Source organism: Rhipicephalus microplus, chromosome X, assembly GCF_043290135.1.
Source record: "Rhipicephalus microplus isolate Deutch F79 chromosome X, USDA_Rmic, whole genome shotgun sequence".
In the NCBI taxonomy this organism is placed as follows: Eukaryota; Metazoa; Arthropoda; class Arachnida; order Ixodida; family Ixodidae; genus Rhipicephalus; species Rhipicephalus microplus.
Window position 1 is genome coordinate 307,644,841 of NC_134710.1, and position 13,001 is coordinate 307,657,841.

The 13,001-nt window shown below is 44.6% G+C and overlaps 1 protein-coding gene across 3 annotated transcripts in view; it reads left to right on the forward strand.

The window, feature by feature from the left end:
- Window positions 1–4,935, forward strand: part of LOC119161360 (nose resistant to fluoxetine protein 6) — an 89,344-nt gene extending 84,409 nt beyond the window's left edge. For all 3 annotated transcript variants that reach the window (XM_075879481.1, XM_037413797.2, XM_037413798.2), the window contains 2 exons: window positions 4,263–4,405; window positions 4,479–4,935. In XM_075879481.1, the coding sequence (XP_075735596.1) occupies window positions 4,263–4,405; window positions 4,479–4,790 (455 nt within the window). In that variant the 3' untranslated portion in view covers window positions 4,791–4,935. The remainder of the gene's footprint in view (window positions 1–4,262; window positions 4,406–4,478) is intronic.
- Window positions 4,936–13,001: the final 8,066 nt, after the last annotated feature.

Below are 13,001 nucleotides of genomic sequence, written 5' to 3' on the forward strand. Positions count from 1 at the left end.
GGTGCAACAGTTTCTGTCCACCTTTCAATTCATTCCACTCTCCCCCTTCCACGAAAGCGCGCGGATGCTTTGCTTCAGCTCCCAGCATTGTTCGCAACAGGTGGTGTTCATACCGGTTCTGGAAACCGTAGAGAAGTGAGACGTGGGCGACGGTTAGCATTAGGTCCGTTCGAACCGGTTCACGGCTGTGCACGCGAAGTTCAGAAATTACGCAGCGCGAGTTCAGTGGTGCAGGCACAGTGCGACACCTGAAACGAACGATGTGCCTACAAGGTGCAGACCTTATTTCTGTTTGCTTAGTTGACACCGTTCAGTTAACACTGACCGATGGCAAATCGCACATGCGTACAGTACAGTTTATGAGGCGTAAACATCTGGACAAAACACATCGCATTAGCAGACGATAGTTATAGCGCGAAAACAAAACGACAAAATGGCAAGAAGGTTTTGTTTTCGCGCTATAACTATCGTCATGCCATACCAACTAGCCCAAGCTGCCACACTTCTAAGTAGCATTAGCAGAGGTGGGTACGGCGTCTACTCCAAAGTGCTGCGTCGTCTGCTCAGCTGCACGCGCGGCTACACCATGCCGACACCGCCAGCGTAACAGGGGCAGAAAAAATTGTGAACCAGCGCTGCACCTGTTCTGCATCTTTCGAAACGAATGGTAGGGTTCAGAGGTCGTGAAGGCTGCATCACTGAAACGAAGGACAAGGTGCAGCACCCCGTGAATCGATTCATGTGGTGCAAGCGAATCGAACGGACCTATTGTTGATTTGCCCGTTTCGAGTGGGTACGAAGTCGCAAAACGTCACTTCCTATAGTTCTCAGCTCACCCGCTAGACTCATGAGTTTTTCAAAAATGCATTAAAAACATTATTTTCCGGCAGTTTTTGTCTGGATTGTAGGTGTTCTCTATCGATCTCAGTGCCCAATCTTTGTTTAGTTGAAATTCCTGGTGGTAAAAATGTTGTTCAGTGTTTTTTAAAGAAAGAATAGGGAAATATCTAGGGGCTTTATGTCTTCCAAGTGGGTAAGACAATCGGCTTTTGAGGGTAGGTGAGATTGTTCTTTGAAATATCACCACTAGCGTGCAGTATTCTTACTTTTTTTTATTCGTTCATTTATCTGGCAGTACTCAGAAGACCGGGTGTTCGAGCCTTGACACACTAGCTAATTCGTTCTTTCGAGTAACTCCACAGGGCACTGCGTATTTGTGTGGTGAAGGCGTGGTGTTGTTGCATAACGAATACGTTTCCTGTTGAAGGCGCTAAGTATACTCGGGCCGTAGAAAAAACAAACAACGAAAACCGGCCAACAGGAAACGCCCACTGACTTATTTCATATGCCGAGGAAGCGCGCAATTTTCCCCACTTTATTGAACATTCGCTAGGAGCGAACTTTTTGCCAAGAATGACATACGTACCACCTAGTGTCCTACTTTAAGAGGGTGCTGTTTCGCTCTTCCGTGAGCATAAGTAGATAATCGCTGCAACACTGGACTCGCTGAATACCGGCCACGCAATATACGCTTCTTGGGCGGGGTACTTATTTGCCACACCACTCTGGATACATCATCATCACCAGTCTACGTCCACTGCAGGACTAAGGCCTCTCCCATGTTCCGCCTGTTAACCCGGTCCTGTGCTTGCTGCTGCCAATTTATACCCACAAACTTCTTAATCTCATCTGCCCACTTAACCTTCTGTCTCCCCCTAAGCCACTTGCCTTCTCTGGGAATCCAGTTAGTTACCCTTAACGACCAGCGGTTATCTTGTCTACGCGCTACATGCCCGGCCCACGTCCATTTTTTCTTCTTGATTTCAGCTATGATATCCTTAACCCCCGTTTGTTCCCTAACCCACTCTGCTATCTTCTTGTCTCTTAAGGTTACACCTACCATTTTCTTTCTATTGCTCGCTGCGTCGTCCTTAATTTAAGCTGAACCCTGTTTGTAAGTCTCCAGGTTTCTGCTCCGTAGCTAAGTACCGGCAAGATACAGCTGTTATATACCTTACTCTTGAGGGATAGTGGAAATCTAACAGTCATAATTTGAGAGTGCTTGCCAAATGTGCTCCACCCAATTCTTATTTTTCTGGTTACTTCAATCACGTGGTTCGGCTCCGCGGTTATTACCTGCCCTAAATAGTCAGTCTTTTACAAATTGAAGCGCACTATTACCTATCTCGAAGCGCTGCTCTTTTTCGAGGTTGTTGTACATTACTTTCGTTTTCTGTAGATTCATTTTAAGACCCACCTTTCTGCTCTCCTTGTCTAACTCTGTAATCATGAGTCGCAATTCGCCCCTGAGTTACTCAGCAATGCAATGTCATCGGCGAAGCGCAGGTTACTAAGGTACTCTCCATTAACTCTTATCCCTAACTGTTCCCATTCTAGGCTTCCCATTCTAGGCTTCTGAAAACCTCCTGTAAGCACGTGGTGAATAGCATTGGGGAGATTGTGTCCCCCTGCCTTACACCCTTCTTGATTAGTATTCTGTTTCTTTTTTTATGAAGCACTATGGTAGCAGTTGATCCCCTGTAGATTTCTTCCAGGATGTTTATATATACTTCATCGACGCCCTGATTCCGCGGTGTCTGCATGACGGCTGATATTTCTACTGAATCAAACGCCTTCTCGTAATCTATGAAGGCTATGTATAGTGGTTGGTTATATTCTGAGCATTTCTCTATTACCTGATTGATAGTATGAATGTGGTCGATTGTTGAGTAGCCTGTTCGAAATCCTGCTTGTTCCTTTGGTTGATTGAATTCTATTGTTTTCTTTACTCTGTTAGCAATTACCTTTGTAAATAGCTTGTATACTAGAGAGAGCAAGCTAATCGGCCTGTAATTCAAGTCCTTGTCATCTCCTTTCTTATGTATTAAGATGATGTTAGCGTTCTTTCAAGACTCTGGTACTCTTCCCGTCAGGAGACACCTCGTAACAGGGTGGCTAGTTTTTCTAACACAATCTGTCCTCCATCTTTCAGCAGATTTGATGTTACCTGATCCTCACCAGCAGCTTTGCCTCTTTGCATGCTCTCCAAAGCTTTTATGACTTCTATCACTACTAGTGGGGTGTCATCTGGGTTACTGCTAGTAAAGTCGTGGTTGTCCCGGCTACTGTACAGATCTCTGTAAAACTCCTCCGCTATTTTAACTATCATATCCATATTGGTAGTTATTTTGCCTTCTTTGTCCCTTAGTGCATACATCCGATTTTTGCCTATCCCAAGTTTCCTCTTCACTGCTTTGACGCTTCCTCCTTTTTTCAGAGCGTGTTCAATTCTCTCCATGCTATACCTTCTTACATCGGATACTTTACGCCTATTAATCAACTTCGAAAGCTCTACCAGTTCTATTTTGTCCGTTGTACTTGAGACTTTCATGATTTGACGCTTCTTAATGAGATCCTTCGCTTCCTGGGAAAGCTTGCCAGTGTCCTGTCTAACTACCCTGCCTCCAACTTCCACTGCACACTTCGTAATGATACTCGTCAAATAATCATTCATTGTATCTACGCTGAGGTTGGTTTCCTCACTAAGAGCCGAGTACCTGTTCTGCAGCGACACTTTGAATTCCTGTACTTTCCCTCTCAGTGCTAGCTGATTGATTGGCTTCTTGCGTATCAGTTTCTGTCGTTCCTTCCTCAAATCTAGGCGAATTTGAGACCGTACCATTCTATGGTCACTGCATCGTACCTTGCCAACCACTTCCACATCCTGCACGATGCCTGGGTGTGCTCTCATTATAAAGTATATTTCGTTCTTATTTTCGCCATTACGACTCCTCCATGTCCACTTGCGGTTTCCTCGTTTCCGGTAGGTGTTCAAAATCCGTAAATTGTTGCGTTCTGCGAATTCTACTAGTAGCTCCCCTGTGGCGTTTCTAGTACGGATGCCATAATCTCCTACTGCCTGGTCTCCAGCCTGCTTCTTCCCTACCTTTGCATTAGTCTCCCATCAGTATTGTATACTGTGTTTTTATCTTACTCATTGCCGATTCCACGTCTTCATAGAAGCTTTCAACTGAAGCGTCATCATGGCTGGATGTAGGCGCGTAAGCCTGTACCACCTTCATCTTGTATCTCTTATTCAGTTTAATTACGATACCTACCACCCTTTCATTAATGCTATAGTATTCCTCAATGTTACCAGCTATGTTTCTGTGAATTGGGGACCCCACTCCCAGTTCTCTTCTGTCAGCCAAGCCCCGATACATGTATACTGAAGCGACTTTTCCAATGAAAACTTGTTGCAGGTCTCGTGGGTGAAATGCTGTCGTCTTCCGCCATGACTTCGCTCAGCCGACTGAGCTACCTGGTGTTTCTTCTGCATCCAGTGCCCATCTACGTGCACGTGGCTTCCGTGCGAGAGTCATTTCAGCTGGACCACTACTACATGGTGAGCACTGCCGCGGTGCGCGGCTGCGTACATGCACCCACAGTCAGTATATGTGCTTGTGTTTTACTCGCAGTGCACGCTGTATTTCGGCATCTTGGTCACTTCCATCCTAATGGCGTACGTGGCTTACGTGGCGGTTGAGGCGCCTTTCGCTGCTCTGGAGAGACTGATGCGGTCCCCTTCGAAGGTGCTTTCTGGCAGCGTGCCGACGCCGCTGCCCACAGTCAATACGGAGCCGCTGCAGCAGGAACAGCATCAGCAGAACAAGGAGCCTGATGGTTGGAGGTCACCGAAGCTAAGTGCTCAAGTAGCGGCAACCAAGAACGGAGGGAATTCAACACTGTCGCTGGCAATCGCGAAGGCACACGAATCAAGCTACCTTTAAGGATGCTCGATATTCTGAGGCCCTCTTTGCGCGATGATACTGCAGCTGCGTCTGAGGGAGATTCTGTCTGGGAGGTCGAAAAATCATTGTTAAGAAAGCGGGGTAGTGTGAAGTTTGTGAGAGTTGCGCACACACACATCATTTGTCTTGCACATCGTTGTCGATGTACAAGAAGGCAACTGTTCGAGGTAAAACCAGCAGGGAATGCGAATGTCAAGAGCGTCTACCGCTATGTTGAGATTGTTGTGCCTGTTCCTGATACTGGGCGCTTGTGCGAAAGCAGAGGTAAAGTAACAAAGTGGCCTCATACAAAAATGCTATTCGCACGCGGAAGTAAGCGTTCACTCTATAAACTCCGCCTTTTTGCTCAAACGAATACAATCGGCATTCAGACAGCTCCCCGCGAAAGCATTTCTTCTTTTTTTTTAGTACATTAGGAATTTTCTTACGCGTGTAGGCCCAGATATCAATTTCTTTAGAATACTGCTGTACAATCTACTTGAAGCCACCCAAAAAACTGCCATGGTTGATAGACTTTGGTGCCGGTGATACAGAAACATTCAATGTGAAGCGAGAAACGTTTATACTCCTGCACATTTTTTTTTCGCCTGGGCAATCGCAAAGAGGGGTACACGCACTTTCTGGACCTATCCATCATGAAATAGTCAGCCGATGCCTAGAAGGACACTAAAGGCAAATACCAGTTTAGGCTTCATCTGTATAATACCGCATTCATCACTATTAAAAACGCACTATAATCGATAATATAAAGTAACTATAGGACAAAAACAATGCTGTGAAGCACAAAATGCGACTCCAGCGTGGCATTTCTGTCCTTTCCCGATCATACTGCAGCATATGGTAAACCAAAGTGCAGCGCATTCCCGTCATCCGATTGAATTTTTAGAAACGGCGAACAGCTGATAGCTTCTACTGTGGTTCTTCCAATTCCGATGCTTCTTCCACTCTGAATTTCTTTTTGGCGTTCTTACCGCCGTCTTATTTATCCCACTGAATTCATACTTACCGCAGCATTGCGTAAGTATGGATTCAGTGGGATAAATACTTTGTTGATGCAATTAACCGAAATATGTACTACATATTTCATGTTTGTTATCCAAAGAAGACCGAAAACCAACCGAAGTATCAGTACAATTGACAACGGACAGAGCATGCCACCATACCATGTACTGCCAGGTTTCGGCCTGCTGCCATCAGTTGAAAAGCTGGCGCAGCTTCCGGACACGGCTGTACAGGGTATTGCGTAGTACAAGTCTGACCGTGCAGAACCGTAGTTTCGAAGCTATGTTTTAACTGACGGTACACAGCATTCCTTGTTGCACCAAACGCATATTTTTGTTTTTGTTGGTATACTGTTTTTGTTTGTATATCTTGATCGTTCCAAGCAAATAATAAATTGTTATGGAATCAACAGGGTATGTCTCTAACGGGAAGTTTCTGTCTGAACGTTTTGTGTACCGTTTTTTAGCACTGTACCTATATTGCATCATATCATTTCTTGCATTACTGAAGGGAAAAAAATTGAAAATAAAGTGTACATAACAATCACGTTTCTTTTTCTCGAATGGACTGAAATGCGACGAGTTTTTCCATGTTTTACATTCAGTGAGAACCCCACTAATGATATAGCCTTATGAGCTGATGATCCCGGAAAATGGGAGAGTGCGAGCGATAGAGAACGGACACATCTATAATCACACCTGGTCACGATCATGGCAAGTTATCATACCAAAAGCGCGCCATATCAAAGCGCCAGGTAATTATGTTTATTAACCTTAATTTGTAGCACTGCTCTCATCCCACTCTGTTCGAATGCCTATCAGGTAGATTTTTCTGACAATGAGTAGCCTGTAATCACAGCAACCATGAACTATTTCATGCATGCGATACAGCGAGTGCAATCACGCAGAAAGTATTTAAAAATAAATTTGCGAACACAGCAATCAATGTTACGTTCTCGATCGACAATGAAACGTTTATGACTGCATGGAGAAAATAAAACGCCTTGTAAAGGCTAATGCTAGATGTGACGCTGTTCGGCCAGTTTTAAAATAGGGCACTGAGGAATTGATGCCGTCACTACGCAGAGACACAGCAAGCAAACTTTGTGTGGTGACGCTGCACACGCCTATATGGAATGCCCCAAAAGTTTCAAAACAACTGACTGTATACTATACCTGAATGCCCCGACTATCTCTCCTATCCCCTCATATGTCCTCGCTCGCTGTCCCAGCGCATCTCTCTCTCTCTCTCTCTCTCTCTCTCTCTCTCTCTCTGTATCTTTAATCCTCCCCTTTTAATCCCTCCTCACCCCATTCCTTGTGAGCTACTGTTGAGGTGTCGCACGCTGATGCAGACAGTTACGGGGCTCACATTTCTCTTCTTTTCCCTCTTATAACCACAATCGCTCATCTCGACTGTTCACCCGGACGATGCCTACGCGGGGGTTCCCTGGTTTTTCGCAGAGAGGATGGTAAGTAGAGCATCGGTGACCAATGTCACCATCGTCGTAAGGCACTCTTATCCCTCTCCATGGGCGGAAAAAGTTTACCGTAGAGTGCCATTGGGCATAGAAATGCGCCATTGCTCAGCATTCAGGCATCGTCGTTTGTGCAAGGTTTCGTGCCAAACGCCGACTAGGAGAGTGAAGTATTCTTCAACAAACATTACGGTAGCAGTAAGGGCGACGTTACGAGCTTTGGCAAGACACTGCCGTTGAGACGACGAATGTGTCTAGTCTGAGAGCCAGCAGCTATTGTAGCAATTCAGATGAGACACAACAAAAGTCTTTAGGCATGTCATTTTTGTTATTTTTTGCGGTAACCATGATTAAAGTCGACCGATCAATTGATTGAGACGAAAATTTAATCTAAATGAAATTCTGCGTCATCATGTGCCAATACCAAGATGTCTCGAACCGTAGTTTCATTTAGTGTATACTTATAAGTTTATTTGATTCAGACATACTTTCTAGATTGACTCTTCCTCCTTCTTCGTTATTGTAGAATTTCTCATTTCAAGCACATGGGGTTCTTGATATGCATCTAAACCTAAGCACATTACCGTTTTTGCGTTTCATCCTCGTCAAACGCAGCCACAATGGCCTGGCTATGAACCAGCAAAGAACGATAACGCAGCAAGAAAGTCTCTCTCTCTCTCTCTCTCTCTCTCTCTCTCTCTCTCTCTCTCTCTCTCTCTGTGTGTGTGTGTGTGTGTGTGTGTGTGTGTGTGTGTGTGTGTGTGTGTGTGTGTGTGTGTGTGTGTGTGTGTGTGTGTGTGTGTGTGTGTGGGGCGTAATCATCACCATCATCATCATAATTTTCTTATCCGCAGTGCTGCGCCTCTCGCGCAGCACTTGCCTAGCGCTCGAGCTGCGCGAGCAACAGAACGAGTTTACGCGCCTGGCGTGTCGGACGCTGGCAGCCGCCACCGCTTCGCTTCAGCCATAGAATAAAGTGGTGAGACTGGAACGGTCCCGTCGGCCGCCTTCGCCGTCGTCTCACGTCTCTCTCTCTCGCTACACTGGTGACGCGGAAAACGCACCTTTCGACGAGCCACCGGCTGTGACGCTTCCACGGCATGATTTTCTGTTAGATCTCGGTCATCATGCTTTGGGCTGTGGCATTCGTGTGTTTGTAATGCTTCGGTATGCTTTTGTGTGCGTGTGCTGTGTGCCTATCTCTGAAACGAAGTGAATGTCGTGACAAGAAATTTATTGCACTCGCATAGCAAATCATCTGGCCGTCCCTGTGTCGATTACGGGGGAATGAACAAGTCGCGAAGATCGATATTTTGGTTAAAATTGTGCGTCCGCAGACCCAGTACACCCCGCGATGAGTGCATGTTCACGCTTCATCGTTTTCCTCCGTCGCCTGATTTGCGGCAGGAGTGCGTGGCTTTTGTAAATTCGACAAACTTCTCTGCCTCCATCATCATGCCTTTTCTTAGCATTTCCTGTTTTGGCGGCACGAAAACAGACAGAAGCAACGCACCAACTCATACTGAATCTTGGATCCGAACGAAAGGTACGAAATCCACTTATGATTCACCTAGTAGCTCACAAAGAATGTTGCGGATTCGTTCCTTATGTCTTCCATGGCACAGCGACGACACGGTTGTCAGGCTAGCCGCGTGCTGCCCACGTGCCGGACTTCACCATAGGGCCTCTGGGAAACCCACGCGCGATGGGGTTGACTTTTGACGGATTCCGACGGTGTCGCATCCCCCTTCACCTGCACGACTTCGATCCCTTTGTGTGCTATCGACTGCACGTTGGTGTTCCACTCCAATGCCTCGCAGTTGCACACCTGTCGGAGACCCCATGCATTCGCCTCAATGAGATACAGAAAACGTTCAGTTGCCGTATTTCTAGCCAATTGCACGTGTTCTCAATCTAATGTTCCACATCATAGGCGTGAATGCAGGCCAAGGTATCTTTCAAGGATTGTTCGACGTTTACTGCAAATAAACTTGCGCGCCGCGAGCGGGTACCAAGAGCGAGTATGCCCACAGGTGTGAAACTGATGTATAATCCATAGACTTGATGTTTTAGTACGCCAATAATGAAAAGCTGTGGACAAGAACACTGTGCAAGAACACTGCTTATTGGTTAATAACATTTCACGCCGTCAGCAACCTCGTACTCTTGATGCGGCTGGTGCCGACGACGAAGCACCGTCGTTCACACACTATAAACGCTATAACACACACTTAACGCTATAAACGCGCCGATACGGGTATAGGCACAGCCTGGGGCAGATATTTCGCCAAAGTTTCTCGTTATGCGGCATGCATTCTAATATGGCGCCATCTGGTGTGAAACTATGAAAATGTTTATAGAGAAAAAGGAATTAGCTTATCCCCTTTTCAGATCCATCTTCTAGGCCAAGGCGCATCGCAGCCGCATTCTGTCGTAAGAAGCTGAAAGTCATTCACTTGCATCAACGGATCGCTTACCTTTGCCTGTGTTGTTCTATGCTCATTTGTTTATTCCATGTTATGCGCATCAAATCAGTCATTTTGATATCTTTTTTCACTGTACATAGAAGTTCGGGAAAGCCCCTTTTATGCGGATAAGCGAAACAGTGCTTTACGTCCATACCTATAGATTAAGAAAACAAAAACACAAGTACCACAGATAATGTGAAAAGAATAAACTGTGTACTTGTGCATTCTAAACGTATGGATTTTTTCTCGAGAAGATTGTGCCACGACGAGCCGTCATAGAAACTTCGTCACTTCTTCGTCACGGTATAACTTCCGGTATGACGTAACACAGCTGCCACACCTTTCCTGCGTGCCTGTTGCGCTCGCTTTCGATATCGCAGATATGAGTTGATAATGAATATCTGGAAGTATGTCTAATTTTTCATTCTGTGTATAAAAAAACGAGAATGCCATGATTTGCGGTACCCTACGACGAACAACTTCTGCGTTTAAGCAACGCTCAAGTAGGTAAAGAGAAATTCAAAGAAATTCGTGAATTAGTAATTCCTATTCAAGTTTAATAAATAAAAATGTTTCCATCCTCACGCAATGTTCTCTGCGTGAAGGCGACATGTGCCTTACTGTAATGATAACATTATGAAAAACTCGGCAGAATCCACGTACCTTGGGAATCTATGTTATGCAAGACATGCGGAGGAACGACGACCGGAATGTAATTTTGTTGAGTGAAGCGTTATTAAATACCACTAAAAATAGTTACAAATGTTGTACATACTGACACGTTCTCAACAGCCGCACATGTTCAATAACGATTGCAACAGCTACATAAGTATTACAAACACTCAAAGTGGGAAGCTGAAATGTAGCGCCAGTGCTTGCGAAGATGGTAATCCTGGATACGTGCTATATACGCAAAGCAACTTCAGTGGATGACGCTTAACTGCATTTGACACTAATCTGTCTTGACGCGTGTATTATAGTACATAAATATTACTTATAAAGCTATAGATACCAGAACTGCAACAGCACGTGACGTTTCACCAACATTACGCCTGCATAGGGTCTTTTTCAAAAGCATGTCCCGGACATCGTAGGGCTCCACTGGTTTGCCACTTAGAATGCTTCAGTTCGATTTTTACTAGGACATTTATTTCTCGCATTTGTCCAGTGAATGTTTTCGATTTCACTGAGCGTTATCGCAACTAAATCACCACGATATGTTCTCGCCGTTCCTGGGTAACTGTCAATCGCCTGTTGCGCATAACCACAGACCACGGCCTGAGGTATACGGGTATGTGACCCACGTGTTTGGAGGAAAGGGTTTGACTACGTACGAGAGAAAATTTTAGCATGATTCTTATCATAAACAGCGAGACACATTTGTCACATCATGTTACCCTCCCATACTAATAATTGATTCACTCTAAAGTGATCACGAGAGCAGACAGACAGACAGACAGACAGACAGACAGACACAAATACTCAAAGTACCTGCAAAGTACCTGCAGTTCACTAAGAAATGCTTCGCATTTAGAAACACGCTATACAAATAATCACTTTCTAGGCCATGTTTCAGTTCTCTCAGGCCACCTCTCCGCTTTTGTATTTGCACCACTTTCATTTTCCTTTACTTTCTTAGGAATCGATGGGGATTAAGGCACCCCAGGCTTTTCCCACCTCGAAATCCAATTTAAGTAAGCTCCTAAGACAACAGAAAACGACGAAACGTAACAAAAAGAAATGAACGAGAGGCTTTCATTTTTTTACATTTTGAACATAAGATCATAACAATAAAACTTCATCAGAGAAAAGTGAAATTTAAATGACACAAAATGGGCGCAAGAGAAGAAAAAATAAAACAAATAAAATGCTCCTTGCCAGTCGAGTCCTTAGCCGGGGGAGATTAGCCTGTTTCTTTATAGTGAAAATTTTGACCCCTATCTTCCCTCTTCATTGCGTCGTTCTCTTCTCCTCCCCCACGGTGAAGACACCGTCATTCTAAACTTCTCTTTTCCTGTGCAAACGAGGCAAGTTGGCGTAATGCTCATTAACATTATTTTCTATCCTTGTGGTCAACTTCGCTGTCTATGCAAAAGAGCCAAGAAATATAGCTACGTGTAATGACAGGAAATTGTTAAGCATGTTTATGCTGTAGTTTCGTTTCAAAGTTAGAGGACTGGCAGCTTCAACCACAAGGTCCTAGATTCCCAAATATCCGACAATTTCTCCGAGGCTACAAATTACGATTATAATTGTACAAAATAGCATTACTGCACGATCACTGGTTAATTTGGTTTTTATGCCGCAAAAGCAGCTGGGGCTATGCTGCATTACACAATATATATGTGTTTATTCATTACACAGTTCATATGCTGTAACTATTGATGAGGAAACCGAGTTTATTCATTCATTTTATTACAACAAAGGTCCCGGTTGGGATATTACATGAGGGAGTGGGTGATAGAAAGACTAATAATATAATGGTAGTTATGATGGGATGGTTTCGATGAGCCGCTTGGATACTTGGGTGTTGATGATGGTGACGACTTTGGTGGGCAGGTCATTCCAGTCTCAGGCTGTGCGCAGGAAAAACAATTGGTAAAAGGTGACGGTATGGACTTTCACTGAATAGATGGCGTTACAGTGACTGTCGCGGGAAATGCGATAGGCTGTACTGATTTATGGGTTATCTAATCGCAAAGAATTGAATAACTTACAATAAAGGTTAGGACGTGCGATTTTGCGGCGTTTCGCCAGATCGGATAAGTTAATATTTAGGGTTAGTGTCAAGATGCTTGATGTATATGAAGAGTAAGATAGTATGAATCGCGCTGCACGGTTTTGCACATACTCGAGGGCGTGAATGAGGTTATTGTGGCGAGGATCGAGAATCGCATGCGCCTACTCTTGCTTTGGCCGGACAAAGGTTTCAAAGGCAACTTTGTAATAGAAGAAGGAGTGAGCAAGAAGTTTCGGCGTAAGTACCTTTGAGTACGATTAGCAGAATATATGGTGTGGTTAATTTCACAGGTACAAGTTAGGTCAGGCGAGATGTTCACACCAAAGTATTTGAATGAATCAACTGTAGAAATCTGGTTGTTATTAATATTGTAGTTATAAAAAACGTAATGATGATGGTGAATAGGCAATACCACAGTTTTAGAAACAGTGAATGATGTGAGCCAAGATTTACGAGATGCCTAGACAATACCACTGTTTTAGAAACAGAGAAGGATGTGAGCC